Source organism: Lissotriton vulgaris, chromosome 4_1 (assembly GCF_964263255.1).
Source record: "Lissotriton vulgaris chromosome 4_1, aLisVul1.2, whole genome shotgun sequence".
In the NCBI taxonomy this organism is placed as follows: domain Eukaryota; kingdom Metazoa; phylum Chordata; class Amphibia; order Caudata; family Salamandridae; genus Lissotriton; species Lissotriton vulgaris.
Genome location: NC_141691.1, coordinates 356,211,663 through 356,231,678, shown reverse-complemented (window position 1 = coordinate 356,231,678; position 20,016 = coordinate 356,211,663). Strand labels below are relative to the sequence as shown.

Sequence of the window (20,016 nt, the reverse complement as noted above, 5' to 3'; positions counted from 1 at the left end):
GGGAAAGATACTACTGCGTTTTCAGAAGAGGCATTTCCAAACATGGAATCTATAAATGGTCCTTACTAAAAAGGTGTATGTCAATGTCCTGAGCATATAAACATATCAAACTCGAAGTTCCAATTAGGTTCCTGGGGTCAGATAGGATTATAGAAGGTAATCCTCAACCTGCCCATTTCGGCCTATACTGTATAGTCCGCACAGTAGGGATGGGCAATAGAGCACTGTCTAGCAAACTAATTCAGGGACCAGTACCTTCACTGTGGCCAGTATCCCTGGCGTGCATCCAGCTCCCCACTCCCAATGCAGCAAATGGCGCCCTCACAACAGCCGTGCAGCAGCTCGTAGTACTGCCCTAGACCACACCGTGAACTCCCTATGACATTAATGACTTTCAATACAGCACAGATGGGCCTGATCTCCCTCTGTCCACCAGTATTTATTATGAAATGTCAATGTGCAGCGGGGAGCTCAGTACGAGCAGGGCCGTGTCCTTTCACCAATAATTGTATGCCTTGAATGCAGGCGCGTGATTCCCCAGTGTGGAATGTATGAAGTTAAGCAGGGAGGGCCCAGATACCGTCACAGCAGTCGGGGAATGCAGTCTATGTGGTGGGTGTCTGATATTTCGTGCCACTGTACTAACGATCCCCAGCAGAGTGTACTCACCACCTGTATGTAGCCCTGTCACACAGTGGGCCAGACAGAAGTATGTCTGAGGTTAACTGATAGGGCTGGCACCCCTCCCCAAAGCACACTGCCCGTCAGAGGCCCACCGACCACGTGGGCACCACGGAGCTCGTGTGCCATCCGCCGCTGAGCAGAGCCCCAGGCAGTCACTGGCACGCACCTCGCTGAAATCTTCACTTGGCCCTGAATTCCACAGGGAGCGCCGTCCGTCCACAAAAACAGCTCCGGAGATAGCAGGCGTGCTTATAAGCAGTTACCATAGGCAACAAACAGGATTTCCCCGCCCGCAGTTGCGAAGGATAAATGCAGGATTTCACAGCCAAGCAGCCGGAGCCTCATAGGCGTGTGGTCATCACGGTCGTGCGCTCCATAGCGCCCCATTTTGGTTGAATTTTATTTATTAAAGTAAACACTATTTTTCTAACCTGGTGTGGTATCTTTTTGTGAGATGTTTACACTGCTTTACTGTTTTGAAGTGTTGCACACATACTTTACACATTGCGGTATGCTCTGTGCCAAGCTACCAGAAGGTGAGCACAGGTTAATTTAGAGTTTGCCTCGCTCTTACCCTAACTAAGATTGTGGTTGCTGCTTCATTAGGGCTTAAACGCCAGTCAACCTACAACCCAATTTCGAACAAACTCATTTTTAGAAGTCCTTAAGTTCACATTGAAACACTCAACTTAAGATCTGGGGAACAATATCTAAATAACGTTTCACCTTCCCCCTCTGCTAGGGAAAAATGCATAGAAAAGGTGCTAGACATGTCATAAAGTTAAAGACATCAGCAGTGTGTACTGTTCTTTTAAGAGTTCATCAGCTACCCTCTCCCAGCATGCACTGTACTGGCTACTTGCCTTACAACCTCAGTTTTTTTCTGGTCTTGTTCAGAGAAGAGAACCTCATTACACATCAGGGTTTAATTACCCCGATTTTCAGCAACATTTACTTCAGATTTGAAGTTCTCACTATTTCATTCAACATCTGCAATGTCTAGCAACCTTTTCTTTACTTTTTATCAATTTGTTAATTGAATTATTCACAGAAAAAACATCCTTTTTGCAAAATGTCCTCCAGTTAGCAAAATAAAAGGCTTCTTCAGACCCTCAAGCAGTCTGTATGTGTTTTCCTTCCACACATTTGATGAAGGCCTGCGAATTTCATCCAAAAATAACAATGAGCACGCTCAAGGACAGATCGGAAACCCACTGTAGCGGGACCTGCTGTATACAGTTGGGGAATCAACGCAGTGAGGCCCAACCAAAGTTGCACAAAATAAAACACTTACACTCAGTATGGGTATGGGCCCCACGAGCGGTCTCCACCTATTTATTATGTAGCCTTTGGCCATGCCTGGCCAGATGATGCGCATAGGAGAGTGGTTCAGGGGCAGCCCGCTACTGCGGGGGATGGGTTAAGTGGCCATTACATACCTACCTGGCGATGAAATCTGCTGTCGCACATGGCATGCAAAGTCTCTGAGCCTCCGGTTTAGTGGCTGGATAGGCCTGAGGATATACAGTTGGTGATGGGAATATCCTCTTGTCTCCTCACGGTCCTGGCTACCCTGGGGGTTGGTCTCGGGACTTGCCCCGGCACACCACTGTTCAGTATCACGATCTCTCGGTAAAGTTTATTCCTAGTCTTCAAGTCCTTGTGAGTTCTCCCACACAGTGTCATGCTCTTCCGTTTCTGGCTCGGACGGACGGTGGAAGTTCACTTTCTGGGACCATGATATGTTGCTAGTGACTATTTCACCTCCTTTGCAAGCGGTGACCATAGTGCCATTCACACCAGAGACAGTCCATACTCCTGGCTCGAAAGGTGTTCGGAATATCCACCACGGCCTGCAGTTTCTGATTAAAACGTTGTCACCCAGTGAAATCACCCGAGTCATGGCTCACCGTTGTACACCAGGGCTCACGTTGGTTTCGGCAGGCAGAGTCTGAGTACTCAGACGGTCATACTGCGGCGGAGTCCACTCTGGAGTGACCGGGATCGTGTCCCTTTGGTAGCTAGTGAACATTAAAGACCAGTGAGAGTGTAGCTGCGCGACACAATGGACAACCTCATTCTGAGGGGTCAGTGACTGGTAATCCCAGAGAGGCTCCAGCACCAAGTGACTGAGCGTGCTCATGGTGGGCATCAAGGAACAGCGAAGATGAAATCTTGCATAAGAGAGAAGGTCTGGACCCTTGGTCTGGAAGCAGCTGTTGACAAGATGGTAAGGCAGTGCCCATCATGCCAGCTTACCAGCTCTCAAGAGAAACCTGTCCCTGTCAGGAAGGACCAAGCAGAGTGCTGTGGTCCAAAGTGAGGCTTGACCTCAAGAGTTATTGTGACAGGAGAGCGACAGTAGTCATAGTCGACGGTTACTCAAAGTACCCCTCTGTCGAAGTAGTCGACTTCACAGTGTTTGCAATTTGGCTCCAGTGCTGGTAAGAGCTTTTGCACTATTTGGCCTGCTTAGGAAATAAAAACGGGTAACAGATCGCCGTTCCAAGGATCCATATTCATAAACCTGCTTGAGAACCTAGGGATACAGCACCACTGCATCACAGCCCAATGGCACGAAAATTAAAAGCACATTATTTATTCATATGGGGGGGGGAAGGAATTTATGCAAGTAGAAGGCTGCATTGGTTATTATTGGGCACTAGTTTGACTGACCATTTTCCCACAGTTTATGAGTGGAGTTCTGTCAGAATTAACATGAAAAAGGGATGGCATACAATGCTCTACATCAAAAAAAACTCAATCCACATATTGTTATAAAAGATCCACTTATCACTTTGAACTAGAATGTTTCAAACTGGCATATATACACAATGTGTAGAAATTCATCTTTTACCTGTCTGTCAGAGGCTGAGAGGCTATTTTTTTGTTTAAAGAAGGTAGGTCGAGCGAGTCTGGTTTCTTATCTGCTCTGCAGCATGCTTGAATGTTGAGGAACTTAAATATATGCACTTTACCCTTTAAGCATATCTGTTGGGAAAAATAATTAGCTCAGTATTTTCTGTTCACAAGAACGGTTATCATGCAGTATGTGATCATTTTACAAGGTATTTTGGCACAATTCTGAATTTCAGCTCTTGTAATAGAAGGGTTTGAGAAAATGCATTATTGTATATGAAACACTGCAAGTTGTCTAATGGCTTCCATTACAGGGCGATTTAGTAACCAAACAGATCACTTATCTTCAATTAAATATTGATGCTAGTTAACTTCATTTAAGGAGATTAGTCCTGGTATATTTCAGTGTAATACTAAACACATCGTTGTAGGTGGTTCATCAGGAATAACAACTATTTGTTTATTCTGCATCACGATATCGTTAACATTGTAGAAAAAAAAGTTAAGTAGAAAGCCCGTAATCAGAATATTTTGGTAATCAAAATCAACAAAATGTAATAGCTAGAGCATCCACATGAGCATACAATAAAGTGGGAGGGTACGGGTGCACTCTTGCTACTCATTCTCCTCCATTACTTGAAATTCGGTTAGGCGAGCTGTTTAACCCTCTATGGATGCTGACAATACCCTAAAAAATGTACATTTCAGAAGAAAAACGAATTATGCACCAAGTAAGGATGTTCTTACTAAACATCAACACAAATCTAACAATGTACACACTTGTAAAGAACAGTAAGACAGTGGATACCCTTCACCTGTTTGCTTTGCCTGTACAAAAGTGGAACCCACTGTCCAACTTGTGTTTTTCTTTTCCATGTTCTCTATGACCAATGCAGGGAATACTCAGCAGATTAATCAGAGGACTGTTGTGCAACCAGAGCTGGTGTTTATCTGACACCCAGCTTCCCAGAGGTGAGGGGACATCACCTACGTCTCTACCCCTTGCTGGAGAACTGCTCAACTGCCCATAAGTACCTAGAAGCCAGTCTGCCTGCTGAGAGAAAGCGGGAGCCTGCCAATCCTAAAAGAGAACTAACTATCCACTAGTGAGATGCAGTGTGCTTATGGTATGATGGGTCTGCAGAAGAATATGTCGGCAGTGAGCGATTTATGTGACTGGAATTGGCAGACTCCAGACTATCCACTGCGAGTCTAGGTGTAAAATCGTAAAGCTCCAGTGTGACCCTGAACCTATTCTGTGAAGTTGCAGCATGACTTGATGCACTGCATCCAAATTATGAAAGTGCAGCATGGCCTGAAGCCACTGCACCTAGTTGTAGTGTGACACAAAGTTGCTGCAAGAACTAACAACTCAGTATGCCTGAAGCTGTGGTCTACTATCTAGCTAGCGAGGTCTGTATGAGGCCTTACCATCTGCTCAAACATGGCCACATATGGCTGAACCTATGTAGATCCTGCACCTATGTTGATCCGAACAGCAGACGAAGGGCTGCACTGAGCACCGACCAGGTGCGCATAGAAGAGTGGTTCCGGGGCAGCCCACTACTGCCATGATAAGATCCAGCAGTGCCCAGAGTGGCCCTCCATGAATGCAGTCACGCCACCCACACACGACAGCTGAGGATGCAGCGATAACCTACTAACTCGCATTCAGCCAGTCCAAGGGTCAGCAGGTGAGTATCAGTGAAGGTGGACAGCCACCCATGAAGAGCCAGACCATTCATGGATTGAAAGAGACTCGCTGGATGAGAACCAGTGAACTGAGTTAATAATATTGTGCACTAACACAAGAGTATGAGAGTAAACTGCACCTAGGCCTAAACACGCTAGAACCAACCCTGAAGAGGGAACTCTATGGACCATAATGGGGGAGCTTGTATCAATAGCAGGAAAAGGTACCAATCTACTCTAATGTCAGGAAACTAAACTGTACAAATTCCTAAGAGTAGCATTTAGGTCTAGTGTGCATTAAAATAAGTCTTGGACTCTCAATTTATTATACTACTGTGCGTTTGATGAGTGCTGAACTCCCTGGGAAGCCAGTCACTCTTCGCGAAGCCTAATCATTTCAGGGCAGGATGGAAAAACGTCCTTGCAAGGTAGGCTTTCAGGTTGTTGTTTTATTTTAACACTGCCAAACACAAAGTTCTTGATGTCTGGGTGCAGAGTTTTAAACCTGTGTACCTGAAACTGAACAGATTGACCTCAAGAATTTTGCAGTTGTATCTGACTTATCATTTCACAATAATATTTAAGAACATTTAGAAAGAGTTTGGTAACATAATTCAATACTATACATTACTACTTGAATATTTAAATTGTCAAAGAATATATATGTATATATTTATTTACATTTACATACTATTAGAATCTAGCCTAATCTCCACAAACATGTGGTCCATTTCCACTAACACAGTCATAGCGGCCGATACGATTGTAGTTACGTATTTTATGATGCAAACATTAAACAGTCTACCTGACTATATTATCTAGTGTGCCTTGCTAGATGTCAAGTTGTGATGCAGCGCCATTGAGGGAAATCGAGCCAGTGGGTAATTACTGACATTAGTTTCTATTCATGACATTGCATGCCAGAAGCGCGGAGCCATGAATAACACTGACCAATGGTGTGGAAAAATGAGGCCCTGAGAAGGATTAGCCCGGTCCCTAGAAATCCGTTAGCAGAGCGGGGAGGATGGGTGGGATGTAAGGAATATGCGGCTAGATATAGTGTACCAGAAAAGGTGTTACCGAAGGTAAGTAACTTGTTCATCTGATAGAGACTTCTAGCCACAGGTTCCTTACCTTTGAATAGATACCCAAGCAACACCTCCCCTAAGGTCGGTCTGTGGACCAATTTCACACAAGGAAGTCCTTCAGGACCAAACAGGCAAAGTGCCCATCTCTGTGGATGGTATGTCCATCAGTAATGTTTGCTGCAAGTGTGCAGGAAGCCTACATTGCAACCTGAAAGTTGTCCCAAACCGAAGCTCAGCGTGCCAATGAGGTGGTCGCATCTTTAGCTCTGGAGCAATGAACTTGCAAACGTTCAGGAGGTTGCTTTTTTGCCAGTGCGTAGCAGGTTTTGATGCAGAGTATGACCCATCTAGAGATGGTCCACTTCTGAATGACCCAAACCCTTCTTCATAAAAAGATACCCCAAGTAGAGTTGGTCATCCACCTGGAACTGCAGTTTGCGGTCAAGGCAGAATGACAACTGTCTTTTTGGGTCCAGACAGTGGAGTCACTCCTCTTCCTTAGAGGGGTGTGGATGAGCATAAAAGGTAGGCAGGGTGATGGTTTGGCCAACATGAAATCTGTTGACCACGTTAAGGAGAAAGTAGGCCCTCGTGTGAACTACCAGTTTGTCAGGGTAGACTGAGAGGTAAGGCAGCTTGAATGACAAGGCCTGCAGCGCACTCACTTTATGAGCAATTGTAATCGCTACAAGAAAGGCTGTTTTGATTGTCAGAAGCCTAAGATACAATTATGGAGTGGCTTTAAAGGAGCTCACGCTAAAAAAGTCAAAAGCAGGTTAATGTCCCACAAAGGCATAATAAATGGTGAAGAAGGAAAGAGATGGCCAAGACCTTTTAAGAACCTATGTAAAATTGTGGACTTGAGGGTTGGTCAGGAAGCCACAAAAAGGCAGAAAGAGTAGATAGATAGCCGTTAGTAGTGCTAAGAGCAGAGCCCTTCTGGGCAAGGGAAAGAATGAAGAGTAAGACTTCATAAAAGGGGTTCAGAAAGGGGATCAATGTATTTTTCTACACATCATGCCATACATTTTTCCCAATGCCAGGCGTACCGTCTTGGTGGAGGGAAGCCAAGATGACATTACAGACTTCAGGAGGAACGTTGAAGGCTGTCAACTGTTGCCGCTCAATCTTCACGCAAAAGGCGGAGATTGGACAGGTTCGGTGGAGAACCCTCCCATGCTGGTGCAACCGAAGATCCTTCTGAAGGGGTAGCCTGATTGGAGGATTGTTGGCCATGCTCACTAGCTCGGGATACCAGACTCTCCATGGCCAATACGGAACCACAAGGATGTCTTGGGGCCCAAATGTTCCTGATTTACTTGAGAATTCTGGGCAGGTGTGGTATGGGCGGCAAGGCATACAGGAGGTCTGAGCTCCACTTAGATGAAAAGCGTATCCAAGTGAGAGCCGCTATGGATAATCCAGCGCACAAAACTGCTGACATTGCGCTCTCTCAGCAGAAGCGTACAGTTATAACGAAGGCTCTTCCCTCTGTTGAAAGAGACCTTGCACCACCTCCGAGTGGAGACACAGTTCGTAATCCGCTTGGCATCGGCAGCTGAGTTTGGCCACCCTGGCATTCAGGAAACCTGTCATGTGTTAAACCATCAGGGATATGACTTGCTGTTTCAACCATGTCCCTAGAAACAGGGCCTCTTGACAAATGGTCCAGGACCCCACACTGTCCTGTTTGTTGCAGTACCACATGGCGGTGTAGTTATCCGTGAACACCTGCACTAGCCTTCCCCTGATGGATGGTAGAAAGGCTGTCAATGCCAATCGGTTCAGCCGGAGTTCCAGCATGCTTATGTGAAGTCTGGATTTCACCGAAGACCAGAGCCCTCTGATCTCCACCTCTCCCAGATGGCCACCCCATCCAAGGAGTGACACATCTGTCACTACTGTGAGATCTGGTTGGGGAAGGGAGAGGGGTCTCCCTCTGACCCAATTGCGGTTCCTTAGCCACCACTGCATATCTTTCTCAGTTCTCTCAAGATCTGGACCATGTTGGAGAGGTTCTCCTGATGCTGTGCCCTTTAAAACTTCAACTCCCACTACAAAGCTTACATATGCCACCAGCATGAGTTACCAACACGATGCAAGAGGCCACGAGTCCATACAACCTCAGGGTCTGCCTAATCGAAAACCAGGATAGAGACTGAAGCACAAGTTACTACTTGTGTAACAATATATCTGTAAGAGACATTAGTTAGTGATAAATTCCTTACCTTAGAATATCCCCAGGCGTCAGACTGGATCCGGAAAGTTTTGCTTAGCAGTACCCCGTGCGTCAGTAGGTGGCGTCCTGCGGCTCCGCCTCCATCACTAGCGTCGTAAGCACCGAGATGACATCATGGAGACTACTTAGGCGCCTCCCATGCGCGCTGACGTCAGTTCTGCACACGACTTTCCGCACCAGGAACGCAGAGCCATGCAAGAAACGGACTATTGGTGCATGAAAAAAGGGTCCTGAAAGGGATGGCCTAAACCCTAGCAATCAATTTGCAGAACTGGGAGGATGGGTAGGGCAGTAAGGAATCTATCACTAACTAATGTCTCTTACAGATATATCATTACACAAGTAGTAACTTATGCATCTGCAAGAGACACGTTAGTGATAGATTCCTTACCTTAGAATAGATACCCCAGATTACACCAGAAAGTCACGGAGCACAGAATGGCCAAAGAAACAGTCTCTCCGGTCCTGACTGTGAAGGCAGTAGTGCTTGGTAAACGTGTGCAACGAGGCCCACGTAGCTGCCTGACAAATGTCCTGCAAGGGAACGCCACATCCCAAGGCAGTAGTGGCTGCCGTTTCCCTCGTGGAATGGGCACGCAGCCCCAGAGGAGGCTCCTTTTTAGCTAAGGAGTAACATGCTTTAATGCACAGTCCGGGAGATGGTCCGCTTGTGCACGGCCCAACCTTTTTTGGCGCCCACGTATTAAAAAAAAAAGAGCTGGTCATCCACCCGGAACTGTTGTGTACGCTGCAGATAGTGAGATAGCGCCCGTTTTGGGTCCAGACGGTGGAGCCTCTCCTCCTCTCTAGAGGGATGCGGAGGCGGAAAGAAGGTGGGCAAAGTGATGGTCTGCCTGATGTTGAAGGGTGTGACAACCTTTGGCAAGAAAGAAGGACGGGTCCTCAGAACCACCTTATCCGGGTGAACAGAGAGGAAAGGAGGTTTAGAAGATAAAGCCTGGAGCTCACTCACCCTTCTGGCCGAGGTGATAGCTACCAGGAAAGCCGTCTTGAGAGTGAGAAGACGTAAGGGACAGTTATGAAGGGGCTCAAAGGGAGCGCACATCAGAAAGGTCAAGACAATATTCAAGTCCCACTGAGGCATTATGAAAGGCACGGGTGGAAACATATGCGTAATGCCTTTGAGGAAACGGTTAACAACCGAGGACTTAAAAAGAGAAGGCTGATCTGGAAGACGTAGAAAGGGGGAGATGGCCGAAAGTTAACCTTTGATAGTGCCCAGAGCAGAGCCCTGCTGGGCCAAAGGTAGAAGGAACAGAAGGACCTCAGACAGAAGGGCAGAAAGGGGATCCACGTCCTTTGCTGTGCACCATGCCACAGATTTGTTCCACCTGAGGGTAAATACCGTTTTAGTGGAGGGATGCCTGACTGCCAAAATAACATCACAGACTTCAGGAGGAAGGTTGAAAGCTGTCAACTGTCGCCGCTCAATGTCCACGCATGGAGGTGGAGGCTGGACAGGTTCGGATGAAGGACCGTCCGCTGCAGCTGTGACAGAAGATCCTCCCAAAGAGGCAGACGAATCGGGGGGTCGACCGCCATGCTGAGTAGCTCGGGAAAACAGTATATTCGTGCCCAATCCGGAGCACAAGGATGACTTGGGCCCGGTCGCGCCTGATCTTCTTCAGCACTCTGGGCAGAAGTGGTATAGGCATACAACAGACCGCAACTCCACTCGTGACGAAAACTGTTGCCGAGCGAGTGCTGCCTTAGAAATTCCAACACGGAGAACTGATGACAATGCACGTTCTCTTCAGTGGAGAATAGATCTAACCAAGGCTCTCCCCACTGCAGAACGAGACCTTGCGCCTCGTCCAAGCTCAGACGCCATTTGTGATCCTTCATGCACCAGCGGCTGAGTTTGTCTGCCCTGGTGTTCAGAGAACCTGCCAGGTGTTGAACCACCAAGGTAATGCCTTGATGTTCCAGCCATGACCAGAGACGCTGAGCCTCTTGACAAAGGGTCCAAGACCCCAACCCGCCCTGTTTCTTGCAATACCACAAGGCGGTGGTGGTGTCCATGAACACCTGCACCACACTTCCGGACAGAGGGAAGGAATGCCTTCAGTGCAAGTCGGATCGCCCGCAGCTCCAAAAGGTTGATATGGAGCCGAGACTCTGTCGGAGACCAGAGGCCTCTGATCTCCACCTCTCCCAGGGGACTTCCCCATACCAGGAGGGACACATCCGTCCCCACTGTGTGCTCCGGATGGGGAAGGGAGAGGGATCTGCCACTGACCCAAACTCAATTCGTGAGCCGCCTCTGCAATTGTTGAGAAGTGCCCTCCGAGATCTGGGCATGATCGGACAGGTTGCCCTCATGCTGTGCCAACTGGAACTTCCGGTCACACTGCAGTGCCCACATATGCCATCTGGCATGTTGCACTAGCAGGAGGCCATCAGGCCCAGGAGCCAGAGGTTCATCCTGACTGAAACCCGGGAAAGAGGCCGAAAGATCGGAATCACAGCCTGAATATCCCATATCCCGGACTTGCTGCTCGGGAGGATAAACCCGAAACAGTGTCAAATACAGAACCTCTCCGATGAAGGGGAGCTTCTAAGAGGGACTCAGGTCCGACTTCAGGACATTGATGGAAAACCCCAGCAGATGTAGGAGGTCGGCCGTAGTCTGTAGGTGCTGACTACCGTTTGGGGTGAGCCCGCCTTCAACAACCAGTCGTCGAGGTAGGGGAAGACTGACACCCCAGACCTGCGCAGATGAGCTGCGATCACCGCCATCACTTTTGTGAACACCCAAGGGCCGCTGGTAAGGCCGAAGGGGAGCACGGCAAACTGAAAATGCTCCAGGCCCACAATGAACCGCAGGTAACGCCGGTGGGCCGGCAGGACAGGGATGTGAAAGTAAGCGTCCTGCAAGTCCAACACTACCATCCAGTCTCCAGGGTCTAGGGCAGCCAAGAACTGAGCCAGGGTCAGCATTTTGTACTTCTCCTTCCGGATCAAGGGATTGACGCCCCGGAGGTCCAAGATGGGGCTCAGCCCCCCTTGTCCTTCTTGGGGACCAGAAAGTAGTGTGAATAACAACCACTCTACTTCCTGCCCCGGAACACACTCGGTGGCCCCCTTGGCCAAGAGGGCCGTGACTTTCTGCAGAAGAAGCGCAAGAGGGTCCTCTGACATGCGTTGACACCGAGGTGGCATGGCCGGAGGGGAGGACTGACAGGGGAGGGAATAACCCTTGCGGATAATCTGCAGCACCCATTTGTCCGACGTGATATAGTACCAGAGGGGGAGGTGGTGGCGGATCCTCCCCCCCCACTGGCATGGAGTGCTCCACAAAGCACGGACTAGGGAGGTTTGAAGGAAGGAGCAGCAGAGGTGGACTGACCCATGCGCTGATTCCCCAACCCACCCTGGCGGAAGCAGCGGCCACGGCTGCGAAGGAGCTGGGTATGCACAGCTTGTTGTAGGAACGTGCCTGGGTACCTCTGCTCTGGCCACAAAAGGAACGAAAACCAGGAGTGGCTGGGTTTTTAGCAGAAAGACCCAAAGACTTGGCTATGGCCCAAGAGTCCTTAAAACGCTCCAAGGCACTGTCGGCCTTATCGCCAAACAAGCAGGTGCCGTCGAAGGGCATATCCATGAGCGAGCCATGGACATCGGGCGAGAACCCAGTCGAACGTAACCAGGCGTGGCGTCGCAACACCACCCATGTAGACATCGCCCTGCACAACAAGTTTACGGTGTCCAAACCACACCGAATGGCGAACTTAGCCGCATCCTTTCCTTCAGCAATCGCTTGAGAAAGGACAACTTGGACTTCCTCAAAACACTGAGGCAACACTTGAGCAACGGTATCCCACACAGCGTGAGAGTAGCGGCCCAACAAGCAGGCGGTGTTCACCGACCGCAGCCCCAAGCTGGCCGAGAGAACAACCGCTTACGAAACTGGTCTGGTTTCTTGGAGACCTTGTCCGGCGGAGCCGTGGGAAAAGCACTCTGTGGCGTCGAGGCCTGGATGACCAGACTCTCAGGTGTGAGATGGGTTGTCAGAAAGGAAGGGTTGCCTGGCGCCGGGCGGTGGCATCTGGCTACGTTTTTATCCACACGAGCCCCGTGGCTGGTCGCAACCAAGTGGCCAAGAGGACGTCAGTAAGGGCATTACTGAAAGGAAGCAACGGCTCCGACATAGTAGACGTTGTCTGGAGCTAACGGCGGAGCCGCCGGGCCAACGGGATCTGGACACGGGACCACGGGGCACGAAGGCACGAAGGCGCGCCGGCGGGAACAAGAGGCCTGAAAAGGCAGTCCATGGTAACAAGAAACTCTTGCACCAGTTTAGGAGTCGCCGACGGACCCGGGTAGGGCGGGTGGACCGTGGGACTCCCATTCTCAAGAGGAGCCTGTCCCCCTAGTCCGCCTCCGAGAAGCGACGGGGGGACGTCGGAGAGCGAAAACGCTTCTTCGACTTCTTTTTATGACGTGGCTTACCAGAATCCGAGGGCGAAGACTTGGAGCCCGAGGAGCGACGGCTCCAGTCCCACAAGCGGTCCCGGGAACGGCCTCTAGACCCGGAGCGGCGGTGAGTGGAATGCCGGCCCTCCAGCAATTCCCTTCGGGGTCATGCCTCGACAGTCCCGGGAGTCGTGATCAGTCTCTAGGCAGTAGAGGCACACATTGTGGGGGTCCGTCACTGAGATATTAAGGTGGCAAGCCCCACAAGACTTAAATCCAGGCATCCCTACGTGCACCAGGAGAAAAAAAGCGCGCATGGGTGGCGCCTACGTTGTCTCCGTGACGTTATCTCGGCACTTATGACGCCAGTGACGGACATGGAGCCGCAGGACGCCACCGACTGACGCGCAGGGGTACTGCTAAGCAAAACTTTCCGGATCCAGTCTGACGCCTGGGGATATTCTAAGGTAAGGAATCTATCACTAATATGTCTCTTTCAGATACATTGGTACATAAGCCATAAACTGTACTGTGTCCAAAACTGCTTCAATGAAAGGGAGCGTCTGAGAGGGAGTCAGGTGTGACTTTGGCATATTGATAGTGAACTCCAGTGAGTGGAAGAGGTTTGACGTAGCCTGGAGATGGGAGACAACAGCCTGGGGCGAGCCCGCCTTCAATAGCCAGTCATCGAGCTAAGGGAAGACTAGCACCTCTGATCTCCACAGATGAGCTGCAACCACCGCCATCACCTCAATAAACATGGCGCTCGTCAGGCCGAAGGGGAGCACGGTGAACTGAAAATGCTTGTGGCCGACGGTAATCTACAGATAGAACTGGTGTGCAGGAAGGACAAGAATGTAGAAGTGGGCGTGCTGCAAGCCCAATGCTATCATCCAGTCTCCTGGGTCCAGGGCAGACCAGACCTGAGTCAACTTGAGAAGTTTGAATTTCTCCTTCTTGCGGAAGAAGTTATGGGCCATAGATCTGCAATAGGCCTTTGTCTTTTTGGGAAGCAGAAAGTAGCGGGAATAGCACCACAGCCTACTTCTGGCACCGGAACCCTCTCTATGGCTCCCTTGGCAAGGAGGGGGGTTGAAGGACGATTTCCAAAAACCCATCTGTCCGATGTAATGGACTGCAGTGGGGCAGCTGATGGCGAACCCTGCCGCCAACAAGATGCCCATGGTGGTAAAGGGACACATTAGGAGGGTTTGGAGGCTGCCTGGGGCAGGGGAGGAGTGGTAGGGCAGGGGGGTGGACTGACCAGACCACAGGCTACCCAACCAATGACGTCTGTGGAACTGCACTCTTGGCCACGCAGAAGTTGGGGAGCAAGCGCAGTCCGGTAGCTAGGAGGGAATTGATGTGGTCAGTATTCCATTCTGTAGCCACGAAAGGAATGAAAGGCTACTTGGAGGTGACATGGGGCCCTAGCAATGCACTAGGACTTGACTGTACAGCCTCTCCCTGAAGCACTCCAGTGCCGAATCTGCCTTGTCTACAAAAAGGCCAGTGCCATCACCCAATTCCTGACACCAGTCTATGCTAGGGTCTTCCTCATATGGCTGGTATTCTCCAGGGTCCAGAGACCACTCGTATTTTGCCCATGAGTCCTAGCCCAAGGAAATAGGGCTCGGGCTCCAATCTAGGAGGCAAGGCTAATGTACACCCCAGAGTCAGGAATCAGAATGGGGATGGCGTCACCAGCGCCTAGAGCGTCGGCATCGAGACCAGCGTTGGGGTAGGTAAAGTTGGTACGCCGGCAACGGTCCGTATCCAAGAATGGATCCATGGAGGGTCCGCCGGAAACCCCGGCGCATAACAACATGGTGGTCCTCTCCAACAACACGGTGCTCGGAGGCAAGCTAGAGGGGTCGGAATGCCCAAATATGAGGCGGATGGCCTCATAAAACTCTTTTAGATGGGTGGGGAGATGCTCTGGCTCCCGGAAAGTCAGGGAGGTGCAGAGTTGGCCAGGGCACAGGCTCAACCGCTGAGCAAGACCTTGAATGTCGATACTCCCTCCTCTTATCAGTCAACAGACTAGGAGAAGTCAAAGACCTCTAACTTCTTCTTCTTCTTCTTGTGCTTCGACTTACCAGAATCTCCCAAGGAATTGGAGTGGGACAAAGACATCGGGCTCCGCCACCGCTCCCTTACTCTCGACCGGGCCCTCAAATGACATGGAGTTGCATGCTGGTCCACCATGAGCTTGAGGGACTACTCCCGCAAGGCCTTGAGATCATGACACTGTAATTGGAGCACGGCTCCGGGTCGTAGTCGCGCTGCAGACCACAGGCAGACACAATGCAGGTCCGTCATCGGCATAAGCCAATGACAAGCTCAGCAGGGTTTGAATCCTGTTTTTCTAGATGATATAACTACACACCAGATGGACAAATCTCAAAATCACTCTGCAAAACGTAAACAAAATCCAGTCAAACAGTGACTGAGGGGTAGCTCTACTCCGGATTAGCGCTGTGTAGCGAGGTGGGGAGGGAGCATACCCAGACCAACTGGTGGGTCGCTACATCGGGCCCCGCTGACTCTGACTTTCCTCCTTCCCTTCAGAAACATTGGGATACCGAGCCACTACTCCAAGACGACATCGAAAAGGGAGAGGGCGCCTTTAATTGGGCGTTTTCCGAGGATGGCAAGACCACACAGGAAGTGCTCTACACCGTGTGCAATGTCACCCCGGAGGAAGAAGGCGGAGAGAGAGGTGGACAACGAGAAGCGGTCGTGAGAGGAGGCGAAGCGTTTGGAGAACGGAGGAGTGAGGAAAGCGAGGAAGTGAAGCCAGGAGGCAAACGACCCTGCGAAGCGCCGTGCCACACTCCCGAGGGAGGAGTGTGGCTTTCACAGGTACGGAGACGTTTGGCGGCCTGGGCAGGGAGAAGGGGAGAAGATCCTCCTGTGTAAATAACCCTTGCATAAATCCCTGACCCTCCCTCAAACCTTCCCTCGCCTGTATACCTTCCCGGTCTAACTGCATCACGTGACCGATTCCCTTTCCCTGTTTTCCGTTCCCAGTGTTCCGTTCACAGTATTCTACCCACAACCCTTCACTATACCTCTTTGTAAAGCACTACTCAGCGGTGTCCACTGCACTCCGGGCTTCCCTAAGGGCGTATATTGCTCTGACTGTGAATTGACGGCGTTCCCTTTGTTGGTTCTCTTTTGGGGTTGGACGACGTCGAAAATCCGAGGGACGAATTACAGGACGTACCATCAACAGCAGACAAGGAATTCCCACATCTACATCGTATTCCTGGGTGGCCACCACGGATCCATCACAGTTTGCCAGAGAAAGACTAACATCCCGCCGGACTGGAGTCCAAAGGGAAGGACCACAAATTGGTAATGGGTACCGGGTATGGTAAAATGAAGATACTTGTGATGTTTTGGAAGTATGCAAATATGGAAGTAAGCATCTAGCAAATCCCGGGATGTCATGTAGTCTTCGCTGTTTAATAGGTGGAAAATATCAGAAAGAGTAATCATATGAAAATATTGTTTGCGTAGAAATTTGACTCCTGAGGTCTAGGATGAGTCTCTACTCTCCTAATTTCTTTTGAATAAGGAAAAAACAGGAATAGAATCCCATGCCCATTTGAGAACAAGGAACCCTTTCTCTGGTAACTTTTGCCAGCATTATTGGAGCTTCTTTACTCGGAAAGTGAAGACGAGGTGGGTATGCTCTATTTGGAGGACTGTTTGGTGTTCTTTGCACAAACTCTATGTTATGCCCAAAGGTAGCTAAGTCCAAAATCAATTTGTTTGATCTAGTCTCCTTCCGTTGGGGAAGTTAGTTGGAGATATTCCTGCTCACAGAGGCGGAAAGAGTGGATGCAGACCGTACCTGGTCCAGGTAGGTCACCGTTTGCGGCCAGTATTGCGACCCGGGGGGGAGGGGGGAGGGGGGGGGGGGGGTTTGCTTTCTGCATGGGCATTGCTTGGTGTAGACTGCTGAAGGTTGGTGGTGGTAGACCTGACTAGTTGGTAGGCCCTTACTAAGATTGAGGCCTATAATGCTGAGGTCGCATAGCCGCCTCTAAAGGTTGAGAAAACTCTTCCTCTAGCTCCTCGAAAGGACAGTTTCGTACTGAAGCATGCCAAGAGATCTGTTGGTGTCTCTCTTTATAGCTAATACGGCATCATCGATATGTTTCCCAAACAAAGTCTCACTGTCAAAAGATATGTCTAGTATCTGTCTAGCCATCCTCAAGTGGCTGCTTGCTCTTGCCAAATGACGAAAGCCTGTGGAGGCCATGTCAAGAGCACAGTTGATGATCTCCGATGAAGTGCGTTCACCTTCCTATAAAGTTTTCATTGCCTCCAGCATTCTGTCTTCAGGAATCAAATCAAGAAGGCTGCTTACATCTGACCACGTCTGGCGGGCTCAGCGCTCCAGGATCGCTAGTGAGTTGGCTGCTCGAATGGAAATGAAAAACATGAGGGAGAATCTCTTCCCTATATTGTCCAAGTGACTGCCCTCTTTGTCTAGTGGTGCCAAAATTGGTTAGAGAGATGACAGAATCCGGCTTAGGATGACTGATGAGGCAAGCAGGAGAATCATGATTAGCCTTGTATTTTTTGTCAAGGCGAGGTGGTACTGGTGCTACTGTACCTGGATTTTTCATGATCTTTAGCTACTCCCTCCAGATATGGTCTATAATGGGGATGGCTCTTACAGACTTTCTGGCTTGCTCCGTAAAGTCATGCAAAAAGCAGGGACTTCTTGACAGAGGTAGGTAGATGGAATCGGGTTTCATTTAGATCCATCAGATTATGAAAGCCCCTGATGAGGTGGCGGGGGGATGGAGTAGGGTCCAGGAATACATCACAAATTCATTTCATTGTTGTTGAGGATCAGGGATCTCTCCTTCTCTCTTTGTCTGAGGACGAGTGGTTTTCCTTTGGAGGAGATATGGGAAGTAGGTGTTATACCGGGTGTTATTGGTGGAGGGATGCTCCTTGGTGTGGCAGGAGAAACAGGCTAAGGTGGCATTGGTTGCTGGTCTTGTGGAGGATCCTTCAGCATGGCCTGTGTATCTTGCACTAGAGAACTTGGCATGTCCATTTCATCATGTCTGGGCTGAGGATGCTCATGATATTCATAAGGTTCATAATGCCACCTAGTTGGGGCATAATATGACTGGTAGTATTGCTCTTCATCCTCATCATCTGACTCTTCCTCCTGGTAATTCACCTGGAGCACATCTCCAAAGGGCCCATCATCTGACTCTTCCACATCCAGTAAATGGCTAGGAAGTAAAGGTAAAAAAACGCACGCAGCATAAAATACAGTTTTCTACGAATGTTTACGGATAAGGGAAGGAGTACATTTTCACACTTACTTGTCTTTTGCTAAGCGATTTACTGTCCTAAAAGTGATTCTGCACCCCATGGATTTGTGAACCAGGATCAAGTAAGGAGCAGAGTTAAAGAATTGGTCACTTCGAAGACAGTGATACACGGACGAGCTGGAATGGACTATGGAGTTACGCAGTAACTCTTCGAATGTGAACTAGCATTTGATTTCAAAGACCGTTAAACCGAGTCCCGCCCCGTTTTTAATATATCAACTAAGAGCAAGAATAAAGTTATTTCGCCCACTAGTTAGATATTTTTAACTCACTCCACTCCACTTACACAACTGCACTACACATAGTTCCTCACAAAACAGTGCTCCTACATAGTGTCACAAGTTGTAGCACGCCTCAACCCGCAGCGGTTTGAGATAGCCCCTATGATGAAGCATGTCACCGTGGGGAAACCCTGGTGAGTGAGAGGACTCAAGAAAGGAAAATGTTCCTTTTATGCCAGATTTTCTGACTCTGACTGAGCGAAAATCTTTTTTTCTTTTTCTTTTTTTCTAGCTAGGTCCTGTATCCGAGATTAAGGATTTTGAGGGTCTACGATTGGAACAGGAGGGTGGACCTAGCATATCCCTCTTTCTTCCCCCATTTTTGATTTTGTCTTTTTAATGTGCCCTGTCCCAGTTATGAGAGGTCCAGAACCTGTTCTGTGAACTGAAACAGTAAAACAAGCTTGCCCTCATAGTGGGCCTTGGACTGCTGTTCATGCTCTGGGTGCATCACATTAAGTGGTGGTAGCTGCATACCATTTTTTCAATCTTTAGCATAAGAAGACCTTTTCTCTCTCTACTAGCTCCTGTCGTGCAAAGTTATGGGACACCCAGAACTTTGCGCCCACATTCTGTGTGCATGTGGATGGCGTGTATGTTCAGTGAGTGCGTAGTGTTAGTACTCAGGCCAGAGGAACCCTTTGCCCCTGGTTAAGCATGGCACAGTGCTTTATTTGTAAAAACAGACACCATGTCCAAAGGAATCCACTGCAGCTGGTACCACCCACATCTGTTGCTACTACTGCTGAATGGCAGTGCCAGCATTTCCTTATAACCATTACATTTAAACAAGTGAGACATTTTGACTATTGCAGGGCACCTCAAGCTATAGGGATGGCTTGGAAGTGTGAGTTTTATTATTTTATAATAGCTTGAATGGCTAAACTCTCGTGCTGTGCTAAAAAGAAAAATAGGCAGAGAACACCACCATGAGGTGTACTCTAATAAATAAGTACTGGTGTTTAAAAGTAAGTACTGGTGTCGAGCTTCAGAAGACACTGGCGCAAATTAAGCATGTGCATGTCACACAATAAAAGGTTGAGAGCAGATTCCTCACACAGTGGAAGTGTATTGTGTTCATTCCTGTGGCTGTAAGGTGGAGCCACAGACAATGATGTGGAGGAGGATGGAGACATAGATCACTTTGAATATAATGAGGACTTTCTCAGCAAAGAGCTGATAATTAGCTCTTCCTGAGCTTTGCCACTTGCTAGAAGGGGTGGTAGGTGTTATTGGGGTTTCCACTGTTCAAGGTGTGGAAGTTTCTGAGCAGGGCCTGCCCTTCTGTCTATCCACAATTGTTACTTCAGGAAGGCTGATGACAGTCCAGTGAAGAGATCTCACACTTCACTGAGCCCATGATTTGG

At 49.1% G+C, this 20,016-nt stretch overlaps 1 protein-coding gene across 2 annotated transcripts in view; it reads right to left on the bottom strand.

Moving 5' to 3' along the window:
- The window catches only part of LRCH2 (leucine rich repeats and calponin homology domain containing 2), a 927,979-nt gene that overhangs the window by 619,934 nt on the left and 288,029 nt on the right, over positions 1–20,016 (bottom strand). For both annotated transcript variants that reach the window (XM_086918732.1, XM_086918733.1), the window contains exon 6: positions 3,542–3,675. In XM_086918732.1, the coding sequence (XP_086774858.1) occupies positions 3,542–3,675 (134 nt within the window). The remainder of the gene's footprint in view (positions 1–3,541; positions 3,676–20,016) is intronic.